The 18,462-nt window shown below is 38.4% G+C and overlaps 1 protein-coding gene across 1 annotated transcript in view; it reads left to right on the top strand.

Moving 5' to 3' along the window:
* The window catches only part of SCN5A (sodium voltage-gated channel alpha subunit 5), a gene marked incomplete at both ends in the record, with an annotated part of 172,527 nt that overhangs the window by 10,263 nt on the left and 143,802 nt on the right, over positions 1 to 18,462 (top strand). Inside the window, 3 exon segments of the mRNA XM_080610362.1 lie at positions 867 to 995; positions 5,232 to 5,323; positions 13,098 to 13,328. Of these exon segments, the coding sequence (XP_080466488.1) occupies positions 867 to 995; positions 5,232 to 5,323; positions 13,098 to 13,328 (452 nt within the window).

Genomic DNA, 18,462 nt, shown 5'->3' with positions numbered 1-18,462 from the left:
CTGAAGTACATCTCTGATGGTAGGTAGATCCCTGGGTGAATAGAGATCTGAATGTTGTAAGTCAGATATATTATTGTCCTCCACAGAGAATTTGCTAAATTTTATCACAAGCATCATCTTTATTACAAAAGGTAAGATGTATGTTCTATCCAAGATCATCACAAGCGGCTGTTGCTAATAAACAGCTTGTCTTACTATGGGAAAAAAACACCCTTGTGTCTCTTTTACTGTCAAGCAGGTCAAAATTATTATGTATAGTATTCAGATGGGAGTTGTTTTACTCTTTCTCAGTGAGGGAATTCTGTTTAATTCTGAGGGATGGTGTGATTTACCATAGATAGTGAACAGGGAAGCTGCAAGAAGAATACCCTTTTTAGCTAATAAAACTAAGTGGGGACATTTTCTTAACTTGCTGTCCTTCAAAGAGTCCTGTGCAGGAACAGATGAGAGGTATGAATGGAACAACCAGGCTCCTTCAAATTAGAGAAACAACAAGCAATGGAGCATAATCCATTCCTCCTTCACTGGTGATAGCAGAGTTTCAGAAGTCCTGTAGCACAGCTTAACAGAGTAATTAGTATTCATGCTTGACTTAATGAGAGAGGATTCATCAAGGTACACTGTTTGGTGAAAATTGCCTTCATTCTGTGGCTGTCATGAGTGTTTTCCCTTTTCTTGCATGTCCCTTGGGCCACATATGAAGCTGCTCATGCACATCCTGGTACTGCAGCCATGACTTGCATGAGCAACACCAAGAGGGAAAAGAATGTCTCATGTGAGCAGGATCAAGCTGAGTGTGCCTCTGCTTTTCCTGCCATCTACTGCTTGCTAATGCTCTTGCTTATCTTGGCCACTTTATTCCTCAGGTACACTTTCACTGGTATTTATACTTTTGAGTCACTGATAAAAATATTGGCAAGAGGATTTTGCATGACAGAATTCACCTTCCTTCGAGATCCGTGGAACTGGCTGGATTTCAGTGTTATTGTTATGGCGTAAGTAGCATTCCTTTGTATTTTTCAAGCCAGTGATATGCAGTAGGACTTTTAAAGAATTGTCTGACGGTTCTCTTTTTTATCTTTCACTCAAATTGTACCGACAACTAGAAAATGCTGAAGTGTATTAGGATGGAGAGTTTTTTTCCTGAGTGGTTTCAGAGGAAGAAGTCAGAGGAATTCTCAATTCTGTTATCTCAATTCACTGAAATACATTGGAGAGGTTATATACTCTCTCTGTGCTCCACGCAGAGCTGTTTGTATATCTGTAATAATACTTGCCTATCTAATGCAGTTTTGGGAAGCTTTAGACCCCTGAATAGAAAGTATTATAAGTGTGACTGAATACTCATGTATTTAAATCCCCATTTATACTCTATCTATCCATAACACAACCAAAACTGGTTTTGCTTTCTTCACTTCACAAAGCCTCTTCACCCTGAAAGTAATTACAATTTTACTGCAATAGAGAATTGATTTAAAAGCCTGTGAAACTTGTCATATATCTTGGGAATAGAAATTTGCCCCCCAAACATGATATTCCTCTTCAGATGTGTACTTCTACCTAGATTATTAGAGTTCACTGAAAACATGTGAGGTTCTGGTGCTTTGAAAGAGCTGACGGATTTGTGGCATCTAGACATGAAAATACATGGGGGTAGGGAAGCAGTCCGCCAAAGGTTGCAGCAGACCCAGGGTCAGCCCAAGCTCTGGCCAAAGGCAGATGTCTGACACTGTTGGTATCTCCAGCTGAAAACCAGAAAGCTGAGCTAGAAATCCAGATTTTCTCCATAGCTGAAGAAGAGAAAAAAGCATGTGAAAAGCACGTGTCATCTTGAAGTGGAATCAGGTTAGATATGCCCTGAAAGGCTCCATTTCCTAATCGTAGAAGGACTTAATCTGGTCTCCCTGTATTTTCTGCTTAATGATGCTTATATTCTGTTCTGGTTTTAGTTGAGTTCTTGCTGCCATCTTTAAACCTCGTAATTCACAGTGTTAAGTGAGGTGCAAGCCTGTTAGCACTTCCATTTGAGCTGAACTCCTGGGCCAGTTATATTTGAATGGAACCAAAATTGGAAAAAATATTCAACCCAGCTTAGTTCAAACACCAGTGAGGGCCACTGAAGTTGATAGCACAACTCAGGTAGGGTGCAAGGATCAAGACCAATATTCAAGGAGTGTCTGGATGATGCTATTAGCTAAATGGTTTAGCTTTAGGTAGTCCTGTGAGGAGCCAGGAGTTGGACTCAATGATCGTTATGGGTCCCTTCCAACTTGAGATAGTCTATGATTCTATGAACCTCAGCAGCATTTAGCAGAACAGCACGAAGATATGTAAAATGTATGTAGACTTTGTTGGGAAGACTCCCATTTATTTTAGTAAGCTTTGGATCATAGCCAGCTCTAGGCCTGATCCTGGTATCTGTTACTGCATTCCTATGGATTTGGCTGAACTGGCATCTGGTCATTGTGATAAGCTTTCAAAAAATGCAGCGCAGATGGGGAGGAGTTTTTGGAGGTCAGCACACATTAGGTATTTTTCTCAGCTGAAATTTGCCTAAAGTAGTGCTAAGTGCAATTCTCCTGCAGCATTGAGAGGCAGGGCAGAACAACACAAAGCATCACCAGCCTGCTCAGCTGTACATCAGGCAGGTGGTAAAAGCGGGGAGTGATAGTTCATCTCTTTGTGAGTTAGGACATGAGTTTATTTGCAGGTCTCTGAATTCAGCACAACATGGAGAGTTTCCATGCATGGGTTCCCTCTATTCTACAAGGAAGAATGTTTTAGACAGTTGAGGCAGAAAGGAGGAGGAAAAAGGACAAGGGAGCCACAGTTTGCAACCTTTGCAATGCATCTGCTCCATCTCATCTTCTCAGCTCAGGAGGAGACTGGGGCATCACCCCCAGCTCTGCAGAACTCCTCTGGGAGCATCTCTTTTACTGTCACTGAAATTTGAGTCTCAACAGTCAGTGTGATCTTCACATGTAAAACGAATCCTCCTTCCAAGTATGCAAGCAGCAGATAGGACAGAGCATTCGATAATGGACTATTCTGATGTGATTTATCCTTCCTCATAAATCCAATTTGCAAGTAATTTAAAGTAATATTGACCACACAGGTAACTCTGGTATTGTTTTTGCTTGTAACTAGTATTTCTGTGTCTGGAAAAGTAGATGGCATGAGGGTTCAAAATGGGAGAGCCTGTTAAAGGGGCCATGAGATTTAGATGGACCGAGGGTTTTGAGCTAATAGAAAATCTGATTCTTTCACTGATGCGTGTTCCAGTGGAAAGACCATCACTTGCTTTAGAGCTGCTGCCAAATAACTTCTTGCCTCCTCTTTGGGGCAGAAATGGCACAGATTGGGGTACAGACAGTAGTTTTAAATAGCACACTAGATACTAAGAGGTGCCACAGGTCTCTAGGGCTTTTCTTCCACCCTGTGCTAGCAGACACAGCCATGGCCCTCTGAGGGCCATGGATGGGTTCAAAGGAAAGTAGGAAATTATGAAACTGCCCCTGTTTAGATCTCTCTTTCCCAGTCAAGTGAGTACTTTCCATTTCAGGCAGCTGTAACTCTGGGTTGGAAAGTGCCCTGCCAACAGCTTAATGACAATAAGCAATTCCCTGGCTAACAGGAAAATTCAGGATGGGAATTTCAGTTGCTTCTCCCTCCCCAGTTTGGAGGAACTGGTCTGCTGCAATTTCATCCAAGAAATGGCCAAAATAAATCTTAGAACTAACTATTGTGAGCAAGCAGCAGTAATATTTGCTTCATATGCTTATTCCCATATTAATAACGTGTTTTTACAAATCTCTAGTCAGCAAAATCATATTCCCATGGTATTGCTTCTCCCCAAATAATTTTTTTCCACCCTTGCATGTTGCATAAGAGTTTGGGAGAGAAGCACTTCATAAACCTAGGGAGGAAACAGGTAAATCTCTGCCCAGAATGCCCTATGAAATTAGGAGGAGGAGAAGCAATATTGCTCTTCCAGGCTATAATCTGGATTAGTAGATATGGAGAGGATGCTTTGTCCTCCCCAGAGGCCTTTGCACAAAACCCACTTAAGCAGGCTTTGTAAAATAACCAGGTGAGTTTTTAACTTAACCTGCAAAAACAAATGCCTCAAAGATGTGGAATGTATAAATGAAATTTAATGGTAATTTAATAGTGAAATTAAAAAGTCCAAGAGCTATTTTGTTCAGAGGATACAATGGTGACTGTGCTTTTACTGTATACCAACTCAGAGGAATAAATTCTGTAAAACCCTGATAAAACCAAATGCATCCCATAACTGACCCTCCTGGCAGCATTCAACTCAGATGTGTCATGGGTCTTCATGATGACCAAAATAGGCATGGCAGTGAAGAGCTGGGATTGGTATTTTAATCATAAATAGTTTTTAGTAGGATTGCAATTATATTCATTCAAAATCCATCTTCCTGCAGCCAAAGGGCATGGATTTGATGTACAAAACAAAGTAAAATCTTAAGCATCTCTTGAAACCAACATCTGCTTTAGCACAGAATGCAGCATCTTAGAATAAATAGCCAAGCAGAAACATTTGCACTGATATTTTCAGATGTTGTCCTGTATGAAGTTTGCAGAAGCTATTATGTGAAAATTACTTGGGTGTTTGAAGATTTTATTTTTTTAAGAGCAGCAAAATAACTCTTAATGTTTCCTATAATGTAAAGAATATTTTGTTAAGCTACATGATGGTGAAGTTTTTAAAGTATTTATTGCTGAACAGCACAGTAACAAAGTTAACCGAGTAGTTTTAAAGAATTGATGCCTATTAGATAAGTTTAAAAGTTCAAGAAACATTTGAAATAATGTATATTATGAAAAAACTGGGACAAATGGCATCAAATAACAGCCTGAAAAGTGGATGCATCTCTCATTCAGCTGTGTTTGCTCCCACTTTTTATGATTGCATTCTTCATTCAGACAAGTTTCGTACTCCATTGTATAATTCCAAATAACTGTGACTTAATTCTACAGGTATGTAGGAGAATTTGTGAAAGTAGGCAGTGTTTCACCTCTTCGGACTTTCAGGGTATTGAGAGCTTTAAAAACTATTTCAGTAATCCCAGGTAAGAAGCCCTGATCCTTACATTTTGGCTCTCAGCTACAAGTGATTCTTTCTCTGTCTCTCTTTGTCCCTTTGACTGTTGTTTTTTTTTGCTGGTGTTTTGTCATTGTCTGTGTGTGACTTTCCCTTGTTACAGATACATAACTGAATTTGTGGACCTGGGCAATGTCTCAGCCTTACGAACGTTCAGAGTACTGCGGGCGCTGAAAACAATCTCAGTCATTTCAGGTGAAAATCAGGTTAAACACTCCGGCTGCAGTTAAAGCCTACATGCCATTTCCAGTAGTAAACACAGTAATTACAAATAACTTAACCATAGACGCTGATCAGGAAATGGAGGAATGTAGGGAATGTGACCTGTCAATAGAATACATTTTTCATATGTTTTTCTAACACCCTTTTTGTGGGCAGAAGGCATTAGACTGCCTCCAAAATTACAGACCTCACTATGATGAGTGCTGCTGTGAGAACGGTGGTATACGGTGGCTTGTGAATCACACACACAAAGTACTCATTCATGAACCGTATGAAAATTGCAGTGAAACTCTTCTAAAGTCATCAGATATTGATTTTTAAAAATGGAAGTTTAATGACCTTAAAATGCATATTTGTGTTTGAAAGCGCATCAACAGAGGAATCTAAGTCTGTGCTATGAGTTGAGGTTTCAAGACTGCAGGCATAGATAGCCCAATTTGTCATGGTGTTTACCCATTTGCATGTGATAGAAACACTGTTTAAATTTCAGACCCTGAAGAGATCAGAAAATGTTTCGTCACTGATTTTGGTAGGTTCAGCATTTCATCAACTCCAATATTCTTACATTTTCAAGGATATGGTTACTTCCTATCAAGAAATAAATCAGTATCTTGCCACAGATCTGGTAGATTTTTCATAACTTTTTATCTAATCTATTACTTTTTCTTAAAATAATAAATAATATTTCTTATTAAGCAATTAATGCAGAGATGAGTCCTCTGAGGACTAACTATATGACCATACTTTCTTGCCAAGCATTATCTATGGACAGGTCTCATTCAGCCTCAGTGTTTAACATCTCCAACCTGCATGACAAGGTAGAGAAGATAGCAAAAACCCATGCATGGTAGATCCTATCAGTGATTATCCTGAACAGATGTTGGCAATTACATGTCAAAAATGTTCAAAACGTCGAGAGACCTGCTCAGATTCTCACACACAGCTCTTTAAAGTTAGGAAGGCTTTTCCAACCCTTATTATGCACATCTCCACTGTAATATAAATCTGAACAAATCTGGTGGTATAAACTTATAGGGATGTGTCTTAATACCATCACACACGTGGAGTATAAGCTAGAAATGGGAATTCTGGGTCTGAAGTGTTCTAGTGCTTACTCCCTCATTCCGACGTCAAAGTAATGAAAATCCATGAAATTACTGAAAGAGCAAAGTACTTTTCATTGAAAGTGTATGTTAAAATACAGCTTTTAAAGAATACTTTTAAGATGTTCATTCATTAGGGCTGGTATTCCTTGAAATCACTTTCTGTCTTAATTTTTCACTTCAAGTTTACAAAGAATAATCTATTAACAGAGAAGGTTTTTCTCTAATCGGATTCCATTGTGAAAGGATTTTTTTTTCCTGGGGAAACAGAAGGTTGAGCACAGTTTAACAGATCATGTGGGATAGTAATGGCTAATCAGAACAAAAACCAGGGTTTCCCAGTTTCCTTTGCAAGCGATTTGAAGATTAACTTGGAGGGACAGCCATCTCCAGGGGACACCTTTCACTTTCCATCTTGTCTTAAGCTTGAGCTTCTTCAGAGCAGAGCCTGTCAATTTTGCTGAGTTATATATACAGCAATTTATGATGTCCTGTATCAGAGTTGAAGCTGAACCTTGTTTTACATCAAATGATAAATTTCATCTGGTTTTTATTTAAAAACAAAACAAGGAGTATTGAAATTCAGAAAAACTTTCTTTAAAAATACACCAAAGCCCTTCAGTGATACCAAACACTGAGTTGTTCCATTTGTTGGCTAACAGAAAAAAAAGAGAGAGGACAATTATTTATTGAAGCAATACATAATAACTCACATTCTCTCTTTTTATTTTTTTTTTCTATTTGATTTTTTTTGATAACTACATTTTTAGGTACTAGTAACTAAATTATTTGCTGGCATAACTGCATGAAGATATGCTAATAGAATATCCTGCCTTAGATTTTGTTGTCAAGATTACCTGTGCCCTTAGTATGTTTAAATTACAGATGTGAAGAGCTACAAATTGGCCCAGAACACCCAGCTGCCTGTAAAACACAACTAAGGCTTGGTTTTTAATGCTAACAGATAATTTCAGAGGAGTCAGTTCATTTTTCAGTTAGCCACATATATTCTAAAAGAAACGTTGTCAATGATGCTGTGGTTTATTTGGAGATCACTCTCAGTTTTCAGTAATAATGTAGGCTTATGGTGAGATGAAATATTTTTTCACAATAGGCTTAAAAAATGAAAAGATGATGAACACTAATATCTTTCATGAGATTTTTGGGTTCAACTGCTAGAAAGGGCAGAAGGTTGTTATTCTTGCTTCCTCTTTTATATCTTAGGTGAAAAATGCTGAGACGTATTCTCCTTTTCAAATTTCTAAGCTTTTCCTCAATAAAATTGATCATGCTTTTCATCAGGTAGTTGTATTTGCACAAACGTACTTGGCCTCAACATGCTGAGTGAAATTGCTTACCGAAAGTATCAGGCCAGCTCCTCCGTGGTGTAAGGCTTCTGTCCAGGAAAGCACTTAGAGGCTGGTTTTCAAAGGCATTCTGCTTCACTGGAAATCAATGAGTTTCACTATTGACTCCAGAGGGAGTCAGTAAAGCTAACAATTAGTGCTTTTAAAAATCTCACCCTACCTTTAATGCTTGGCTTTAAAGTGCACAAGCCGGCACAGGGATGTTTAGGGGACACAGAAGCCCAAGGATTCAAAAAGATCTAAACTTTCAGAATCCATTCCCCTGGCCTAAGGCTGTGTTTAGTATACCTCAGACCTGGCATGATATTTATTGCCTGACTTGTAACAATCCTTCAAAGGTGGAGATTTTCAGACTTCCTGAGAAGTCTCTTCCAGCACCTCGTTGCTTTTACTGTTAGATGATTTGCCCTGGGAGGACGGATTCAAATGGAGATTCAGCAATGCAAATATCCTTCATGGAGGCCCACAATTTTCCCTTTTCTGCACTAAACACACCCATTTCTTTCTGTTTTCCAGTTGCTCATGTTACCAAGAGAAGGTAAGCTTTGTACAGTAACTGGATATCTGTTTACACAGACTCATTAAAAGAAAAAAAGCTTTTAATTTCTTCATATAACACTTATGTTCAGGTGCTTAGAAATAGGTAGCATTTTCTCTATAGGAGCATAAAATCTTGAACTCTCAGTGATTTTATTTATTAATTAGCATCTTGCACATTGCCATAGCAACTGGATTCATTTGTTTTCAATCTAGATGGGAACCATGGTCAGCAACAGAACAACCCACTGAAGTCACTCATTTGTCTCCCATTGCCAGCATATCTGAGTCCCCATGTGCTCAGCAGGATCCCTTCCCATGGCAATAGAGGGTCTGAATCATAGTTTATCTGCATGTAAATCACCAATGTTTTTGATAACTACTAATTGAGGTAATACAGAGTTCTGAGGCACACACTCGTATACCTCCCCTGTCAAAAGCTTGTAAAATGCAGGACATTATCATCACTAGGATTTTGTGAAATGCATGCATCCAGAGAAACTCCACTGCTCTTTCTGGAACAGGCATGTATGTCACAGACATCTCACATAAAATGACAGGGTACCGGCGAAAGGTGACCTCATAGAAAATTGGGCCAAGGCACTTTGGGGCCTGATCCAGCTCCCATTTAAGTTAGTGTGAGTCTAAAGGCTATAAATAGTGCTGTGAATGTTATCTGGTACTTTACTGATAGCCAGAACAGGGCTCGGAGCACAAGAATTAAGACTCTGTGGAGAAGATGGACCCTCATTCACTGCTTCAATCTCACTGAAGTCCTCCTGCAGAGAGATAAATGTCATACTTCTCGTGGGTAAATCACTTAAGTATTTATCCCAGAGGTGAGAAATTTGTGTTTTCCTTGGAGACTGACATGACAGTCACATTTCCACGAAAGATGGTCTACGGGAATGCTGACAACCGTTCAAGTTTGCCAACATGCTAGTAAACCCTTTTCTGCCCCACGTCTCAGTGGCTATACATTTATTACATGGCATATACACAAAATACATTCACCAAAAGTGAACTCTTCTCTCCCTACATGCACATGAGTCACGCAGACATTTGCAAGACGTGTATCCTCAGGAGAAAGAGTAGGCTGGGTGAGGACAATCATGGTGCAAGTCACACTCTCTTTTTTTTTGTTGTTTTTGCTTTTTCTCCCTGCTTGTTTCCAGACTGTGCATGAAAGTGTCTGATGTTCTGTAGGTGATTGCCAACATCTGGTATGGATGTCATACTGAATTATGCTAATACTTTCTCACATCTCGTAGAAGGAATGGATGGTGGTTTGGGATCTTGCCATTTCTCATTGTTTGGTGTTGCTTGCATTTTCTATGGTCTCTGATTTGCATTTGAAAACTGATTATCTGATTAACCTCTGAATGTGGTAATTTCTACATGCATTAACAGGAATGTTTGGGCCAAATCCTTCTTGCTTTCTGCAGATGTCAGGCTGCCTATGCAAACGTCATCCTACTGATTTTGGATCTCACGGTGTTTTTCATGTCATGCAAGCAGGATTTTGCCCAGAAGTGTGGAAGTGTTCGGTGATTCAGGAAAAGCCTGTATTGATTACTCCATAGGAAGTAATCTATAGACCCATTGTCATTAACGGGTGTAGATGTTGCTCAGCTTTGGATCAGTTCCTCATTTTTTTCTGCATGCTGCCTGGTTTGATGTTTAACTTGCAAGAATTAAGTATATGCCTTTAATGCCCCATAAATGTTATCTTCTATTAAGCTATATTGCAGTGCTCTCGTTGGCACTATTTCAAAGGAGGATTATTTATCTAGAAGATTTAACAGTGCTCTAAATTTGAATACATCTAGCATTGCTTTTACAAAACATGGGATTGATTCAGAGAAATGCAGAACACCTGCAAGAGGTTCTGGGTGTCCTTATTTCCCCTCAGTCCTTCTGTTTGAGGCACAGAAATTTTAAACGAATGGTGATTTAAACACTTTGCTTAGCAGTGAGTTGTGCCAAGCAACTTGAGAGACACTATGTAATTTTTTTAGGCAAATTTTGTTTTTAAAGGGTGAGAAAAATCAGTTAGATTGTAAGTATACCGCTCACCAAAAGGTTTTCTTGGAAAGTTTTAACAAAGGTCCAGGAGGCAGAGTACAAGTTATTGTTAAATGGTCTTTAATTACAGCAATCGTATTACTGAAGTATTCTCTTCTTAAACCCCTTAAGCTATTATAAAATAAAATTAAAAAAAAAATAATCAGAAAGCCCTATCATAAAGAAATTATTTGATACCTGCAAGGAATGAACCTGTAAAACTACTAGTATAGGATTGCTATTCTATTTAAAACCCTAGTAAGTAAGCTGGTGAAAGTATGTTTCATGAAATGACCTTGAAATAACAATACTGGGTCCTGATTTTGGAGAAAGATTGACTTCAGTGGTGATTAGGATTTTGTAAGTCTCATTTCCCAATATTATCCCTGTTCACATTAGGACTTCCATTGTCCTTGCCCATGTGAATAAGATTAATTAGTGTGCTTAGATGATACAAATACAGGTTCCAAGCTTGTGTTTGTATTACAAACAAATAAATGTACAGCAGGGATTTCACAGAGGGTACTGCAGTAAAAGAATTTGTGGTTTGGCTTTTTTCCCTTTCTTAAATCTTGGTTTGCATTTGGGTTTCACAAGTTTCACCAGCTTCAGTGAAGAAACATCTGTCCATTCAAAGGGCAGACAATGCTAAGAATCATTAAAAACATTTCAAAATATTAGATAAAATAATACTCTAATGCATTTACAAATCAGACTTATTTTTCCCCACCTTGCTACGTGTTTAAGACCTAGCTGTCTTAAAGTTCTAGATAAGGGTAAGACCCCAGGAATTCCTTAGGAATTGGGCTACAAGTAAAACTACTTTCACTTCAAGTATAAATTTCTAAAGGCTAGATTATCAGAAGAGCTGTGCTTTTTCTTTAGGCATCAAAAAGGTAGCCTAATCTACAGATGGACTCAGAAGTTCAAAACTGGCCTTTTTCTCAGTACCTGAATAGAATTGACCTTATTTGTAAAATCCCATTCTGGTAAGAAGTGAATATCACACAAAAAATTCAGCTTTTACCTATTGTTTGTACTGCAATATTTTTTGCTTTATTTTCAAGTAGAACCAGAAACGCTCTAATCTCTCCCTCTTTACTATGCCACAGACTAGCTTTAAAGAGACAGACAAAGGATTTAGTGAAGAAAGGGGATTACCCACACCTGATGTTTCAGTCCCATTTAGTTAAATGGCAATTTCATAGAGGTTAAATCATTCACAGGTTAACCTAATGGCAGTACCCTATGCAGGTGTGGAATATTTTAGGCTGCTGGATTTGGGGACAGCTGGACCTGCTGGCCATTCTAGCAGTTCATCCTCCTTTAAGGAACTATTTTTTCCCCTTACTTTAACCACAAAATATTAAGCAAGACCAAAAATCCATTTTGTCTTCCTAAGAGTCCTCAAGTACGTTTTCGTAGTATTTTAAATCATACAGCGCTAGCTCAGTCTTTGTGGTTGCCAAACTCTTGGGGTAAAATTCCAGGGAACTGAGATTTAATGTGTATGATCTTATTCAGTGAGCAAATCAATGTGCTTCTGAGTATTGCTCAGGAGAATTCCTCCTGTTTCCTTTTTGCACTTTCTTTTTTCCATTTAACTCCATTTCTCTTACTGCTGTCATATTGGTGACACTGAGTATCAGAAGCGCTGATTGCTACTTACTGACAATTAGATATAAATAGGAAAGAAAAAGCAAAATTGCTACCATTGTGCAACTGATACTAACATCCAACTACAGCACTCATGTTTAAAAGAAGGGTATTTTTTTGAAAAGAGTGTGGTTTGTCATATTAATGTAGTATTCAGTCAGCTCAAATAGTGCTTTTCTCCAGGAACACTTCAAGAGCAAGCAATATCTTTTGAGAAAACAGTATAATTACTTATATCCATATATTTATAAAATAATAAACTGAAGCTAGTGTTACAGGTGAAACACAGGAGAAGCTAATTTGTGTGACCTAAGCCTTTGGTGTTTGTAATAAGGTGATCTATCTACATTGGCAGCATATTATAAAGAAATTAACTTGGCCCAGGCATTGTTGGGGCCTCAGGTTGTTTTACTCAGTTTACACTATGTTTATTTTATTGCCCATTTTATTTGTCTTCTTTCTAATCCTAAATTATTGTTGTCTTAAGCAAATGAATTGAAGGCAGAGGAATTATTCATATTAGGATAGCAAGCTGGATTTGGCACTAAAATATGTAAAATAATCAGGGAATAAATAACATTTCCATACCTCTTTGTTTGTTTATATGAGGGATAAAGTTATCAGAATCACCTGAGTGATTTTAAAGTAATTCATATTCTCAAAATTCAAAGGGATTTAGGCTTTCCAGCCTTTCCTGCAGCTCCATGAAAATATAAAAGACATTCCATATTTTCTCTACCCATGAATATTTTTGTATCTCACTGTTCTTCCATCCAGCTCTTTCCCTCCATTTTTAAATTATTATTTGTGTAAGAGTAGTACCAAGACTTTTGTCTGGACAGAATTAGTCCAAACTAAAGCTTCATAGTAATGACTTGTCGTTTCTGCCATTCAGTTACAAACGTGTACTAAAAACCTTTCCAACTTTCCCTTCCATGGAGATTTTCATCATGAAAAATAGCTATCTGCTGACATGTTTCAGCCTCTCAGTCTATAAACTCTTGGCTTTTATCTCCCTAGGACTGAAGACCATTGTAGGGGCACTTATCCAGTCTGTTAAGAAACTTGCTGATGTGATGATCCTGACCGTTTTCTGCTTGAGTGTCTTTGCCCTCATAGGCCTTCAGCTCTTCATGGGCAACTTGCGACACAAGTGTGTCAGGGACTACACCAAGTTTAACTCCACCAATGGCACATTGTATTTGGATGGTCGGATGTGGAACACCTCAGAGGAATTTCTTAGTGACCCAGGTAAGCTCTTCTTGACTCTGCTGTCTGGGTTTTGGTCTTTTAAAAATTATTATTATTAATTATTTATTATTGTTATTTATTGTTATTATATTGACAAAAAATCTACATGTGAATCAGCAAATGCAGCATTATGTAACTAAGGGGTTTTCATAATGTTGATGTGGTTTCCAAAGATCTAGGTGCCTTTTTCTGATTTCTGTGGTTCCTTCACAGTTCATGCTGAAAGTGTTTCTGGTGCTTTCCTATTATACAGACTCAGGTCCTCGTTACACCATTGATGATTTTCACAATTTCAGGGTGTCTCACGGTATTTTTCTTAAAGCTCCCTTTCCTGGAATTACACAATAACATAAACATTTCAACTCTGTATGTGAGTCTGGTTTGCACACTGTTTCTTGAAGACAATTTATAGCTCTTGCATTTTCTAGCAAAACTTCAAAGTTTGGAGTAAGAGTCTTAAAAAAATGAAAGACCGAAGCAGAGCAATTCAGTATTTATTACGCTGAAAAATCCCAGGAGCATTTTTTTTAAGGAACTCTTATGCTGTTAGGGCCCTAACTCATTATCTGGGTTGGGCCACCGTGCAGTATCTGATGCTCTGATGTTTATTACCAAAAGGCTTGTTTTCTAGGCCAAAGCAGTTTTTAATACTCTGTAGTCTTCTGTACTTTGAATTACAATGAAATAGGTTCACTGAACTAATCCATTAACATTTAAAAAAAATAAGCATTTCGTGTAAATAAACTTCAGAATGTAAACTAGTGTCAGCTATTGCTGCTCCAAAACTCTCTGAGTCACCTGAGGACCCGCACACATTGCAATGGACATGGACTCACATCTAAATTCAATTATGTTCTTGAAGGAAGGAAGCAGCTAGACTGATGTGCATTGGTATGAACTTATGCTCAGTGACCTTTGGTATTTTATTTATTTTTAAGAGAAGAATGAAGCACTTAGCAACCATTAACTGGAAATTTGGTTGGAAGGAAGTGATATAGTGTCTCAGGGTACTTCTGCTCTGGCTCTGTGGACCCTACAGCCATCTGCACTACAAAAGCCCTGTGCCTGACTCTTGAAAGTTGCCTGGCTTGACCAAGGGCTCTCTTTAGTGCCTGACGCAAGTTTGACTCCAACTTCTGCTGGCTTCTCAGCATTGTATGCTTTTTCAGCCAGGCTACGTGGTCCACAGATTGTGCCAAAGACTGTCCCACCATTCTGCTCTGGTGACTTCTGGCCTTTCTGCTCAATTCCTCTCCCTGCAGTCTGAGCAGCTGTGGAAGCAGTAGTGTTAGAAAGGTTTAATTCCAGGAATGAAAAGCTCAACATTGGTGTCTTTAATGCATGATGTGGTTGATGCATTAAGGAAGGGTAGCTCACAAAGCTGTGACTGAATCTGGGTTGTCTCTCAGACTGACCTTGACTATGACATTTCTTTAAACTGAAAGAGGGTAGATTTAGAACAGACATAAGGAAGAAGTTCTTCACTGAGACACTGCCACAGGTTGCCCAGAGAAGCTGTGACTGCCCCATTCCTGGCAGTGTTCAAGGTCAGGTTTGATGGGGATTTGAGCAACCTGGTCTAGTGGAAGGTGTCCCTGCCTGTGGCAGGGGGTTGGAACTGGATAAGCTTTAAGGTCCCTTCCAACCCAAACCATTCTGTGAATATGTGAGGTTATATGTCTTCTCAACGTCCCTGTATCAGAATCTTTTGTCAGCTAAAAGGGGAAAGACCTCTGTGCCAGAGCTAAATAACCACACTGGACCTATGCTGACTGGTGATGAGCCTGCTGACATGTTTTCCCATGCATGCAGTCTGTACTTCCAGCTTGGAGATGAGTGAGCGCTCATGAAGCACGTAGATACCTGTGCAACTATGATGAAGTAAGGCACTTCATGGCTCCTCCATCCACAGATAACTGACAGCTGTGTGAGGTGTTGCTCTCCCTCTCTCAGAGACACTGAGAGATCAAATAGGGATGGCTGGAAGTATAAAGCCCAGCAATAAAGGTGAAGAGGTGAAATGGAGCTGTGAAGATAGTCTGGCTCTCTGGAAATGGAAGTAGGGTAAATGTACTACTGCATAGTCTCTATAAAAATACAGTTAATGTCAGGGCCAACTGCAGCATTTCTTTAAATGGGTGGAATTGTACAGCTGCTCCAGCATACTATGAACAAGTTTATTTGTGTGATCCTGGTACAAGGAGGAGAGAAGATGTTCCCATAAATCCATTTAGTAAATCCAGCAATTGTGAATATTGTCATGAAAGTATACTTGTTATCGCTAAAGAAGGTTTACCTACCTCAAAGATGGTTAATTTGGTGACATAATGGATTAAAGTTTGACCATGGAGTGCTAATAATAAGTAATAATATCAATGAATGTTTTCATGTTTTCATAATATCTGAAAATGAAGACACAGTGCATCATGGCAAACAGCCGTCAGTTACTGTGGATGGAAAACAAGGGTGTAAAGAGTTGAAGCGAGTCAGTGCAGCAGACCCCTGAAGATGTAGAAGTAGGTTTATAGGAGAAATGTACTTACCTCTGAACAAGAATAATGAAGTGTTCCTCGAAATGCTGGGGAAGGTGACTTAGCTGTTAGGCTAGGAAGAATAACGTTAAGTAGGATTTTCATTTAATGTTGACTATTGTGCTAAAGCAAATAAGAAATGGAAGGACTGGCTCATTTTGTAACTAGATGGAGAAGTGCTTTATATTTCATTTTGCATAAGTATTATGGTGAAATGAAGTGGCTGTTTAACAGAATAGTACTGACCACAATTTAATAAGAGTACAAATTTGAAGTACTGCAGGGAATTAAGCAATACATACAGTTAGATTAAAGTGTAGGCAGACCAAATTAGGTAAAAAGAGGAATCTATTAAGAAACAGAGTAGTGTCAGTGTTTATTCTGAATAACTAGAAAAGAAAATTGGCCAACATGTTGAGAAGTAGAGTTCACTCAAAGGGAGCACAGACAATTACAAAAGCCCTCTGGAGATTTCAAAACCAATATGGCTGATTCACTTAGTTGGAGCAGGGATACTAATCTAAAAAGCAGAAAAAAAAACCTGAAGAGATTCATAATAATATTTGGGGAAAAAAAAAAAAAAAAAAAAAAGCATGTAAAGAAATAAAGGTGTGAAAAACACTCAAAAGCAAAATTGGAAAAATTAATTGCTAAATCTGTCCATCTGGACACTAAAATAGAGAATCAGAAAAGAGTGATATGCCAGTTCTGCTCTTCTTGAAGAGCAAAAGTTTGCTTTGGATTCTTTGAGAGAGTTCGTAATGCTTTAAAGGACAGCAGGAAGCCTCTGAAATGGCATCAGCGTCCTCTTGTGCCTTTGAACCTTTTTTTCAGTGAATGGGGAAACAAAAACAAGTGAAACCCCTTAAAAGGGTAATACAGTGAAGAATTGCCTGGTGCTGCAGAAGAAATAGCTGAAAGGCTTAGTCACAATGTGCAAAGAAAGATAACAACTTGGATTTCAGTCTTTCTCAGCTCTTTTTATCGAGAGAGAACTGTCTGACACAGGCACTTGGTACAGGAGACATTTTGTAGAAAGCCTGGGATAGCTTAAGCTATGCTTTTTTATTCAAAACTGACTTGTCATCTGGTCTAAATTGTATCAACTTTCCTTAGCAACTTTCAGCCCCCAGGCAGGAATTTTTTTCACATCTGTCTAGGGGAAAAATGTCAGTTTATGAATTCTTGTGCATTATCATTGGCTTAACCGCAATTATATGGTAACACTTGATTTTTGGTTGATCTTTGAGGGAATCACCACGCTGCTCCCAGGGTTCAGGCGTTGTCCTTAAAAGCTTAATTCTGTGAAAGAAACTTCCTCTAAACTACTACGTGTGCCTTCTCTCAACAGTTATTGGGTACAGCAGTCATAGTAAGGTGAGATAGTCACCTTAATAAGGTGCTTGGTCTCTCCTCAACTCACAATGGAGATGCAGGTCTAAAACCTACCTTTTGGTGGACACATCTATCTCATGATGAACAGGAGGATTTTTCTGTTCTTTCCTCCAATTTAAATTACTCTAGTTCTTCACAACTTATATACCTATCCTAAGAACTAGGCTTATCAGGAAAGTTATTCCCATCTGGTTTTGCCTCCGGTGAGTAATGCTTACCACTGCAAACATAGGAATGGGAAAAAGGAATATTAAGGCAGAGGCACCTTATCAGATCTCCCAGCCTCCTTCTCAGGACTATTCTTTGCTTTTATGAGTAGAGAGTGGGATGGGGGACAGATGAGCATTACATAGAATCAGGCTAAAAGATTCTCAATGTCAAGTGCCAATGGTGAAGTTAAAATGGAGGCACAGTTCGTTCATCTGGGAAAATAATGACTACTGGTAAGTAACTATTTTCCTACATGCCATTCTAGGTTTGGTAAGGGACTTCCGTCAATAAGCTCAAGAAGGATTATTTAATTATTATTAATAATGACAGACCTTGGATTCTGAAGTTGTAGATGCAGCAGTGCTCATCTATAAAAATGAAATACAGAGGAAAAGAAAGTAGAAAATAGTGATACCTATATCGACAGCATGATGAAAATTATGTAATCAATATATCAATATCAAAGTTATTGAACTATCAGTTATCTTTAGGAGAGCTAATAGTTTAAAATACCAGCTGATTGAAAAGCTGCAAGCTTAATTCCAATACTTGTAAAGATTTCTAGGAAAGCAGCTTCAAATAGCATGCTTGAAAGCCTGTCTTAGGTTGTAGTGTTTAAATTAAAGATGTATTTGATGAAGTGAAGTGTTATGAATGTGTGAGTTACAGTGGGTTGAAAGCTACATGAAGTCAGATATGTCACTGGTTTAGAGGGAGAAAAGATGGACTGAGTGCATTTGATTCACATGGCTGATGACTGTAGAATCTTTAATGTCATTTATGTATTCCATTACTAAAATGGATTATTGACTAGCCAGTAAGTAGTAAATAGAAATCTGAGTTTAAATAGTGTGCTCTTTTATAGAGGAGGGCTCAATTTAAGTGCTGAATGCATAAAGAAAAAACCTGAAAGAATAGTAAAATTATTCTAAAATCACGCATGAAATTATAGTCTCAAACCCCAGTATTTTCTTTTTCTTTAAACTAGATACCCTACA

Source organism: Psittacula echo, assembly GCF_963264785.1.
Source record: "Psittacula echo genome assembly, chromosome: 2".
Classification (NCBI taxonomy): domain Eukaryota; kingdom Metazoa; phylum Chordata; class Aves; order Psittaciformes; family Psittacidae; genus Psittacula; species Psittacula echo.
Note: the sequence above shows the minus strand (reverse complement) of the source record. Positions and strands in the feature narration are given on the sequence as shown.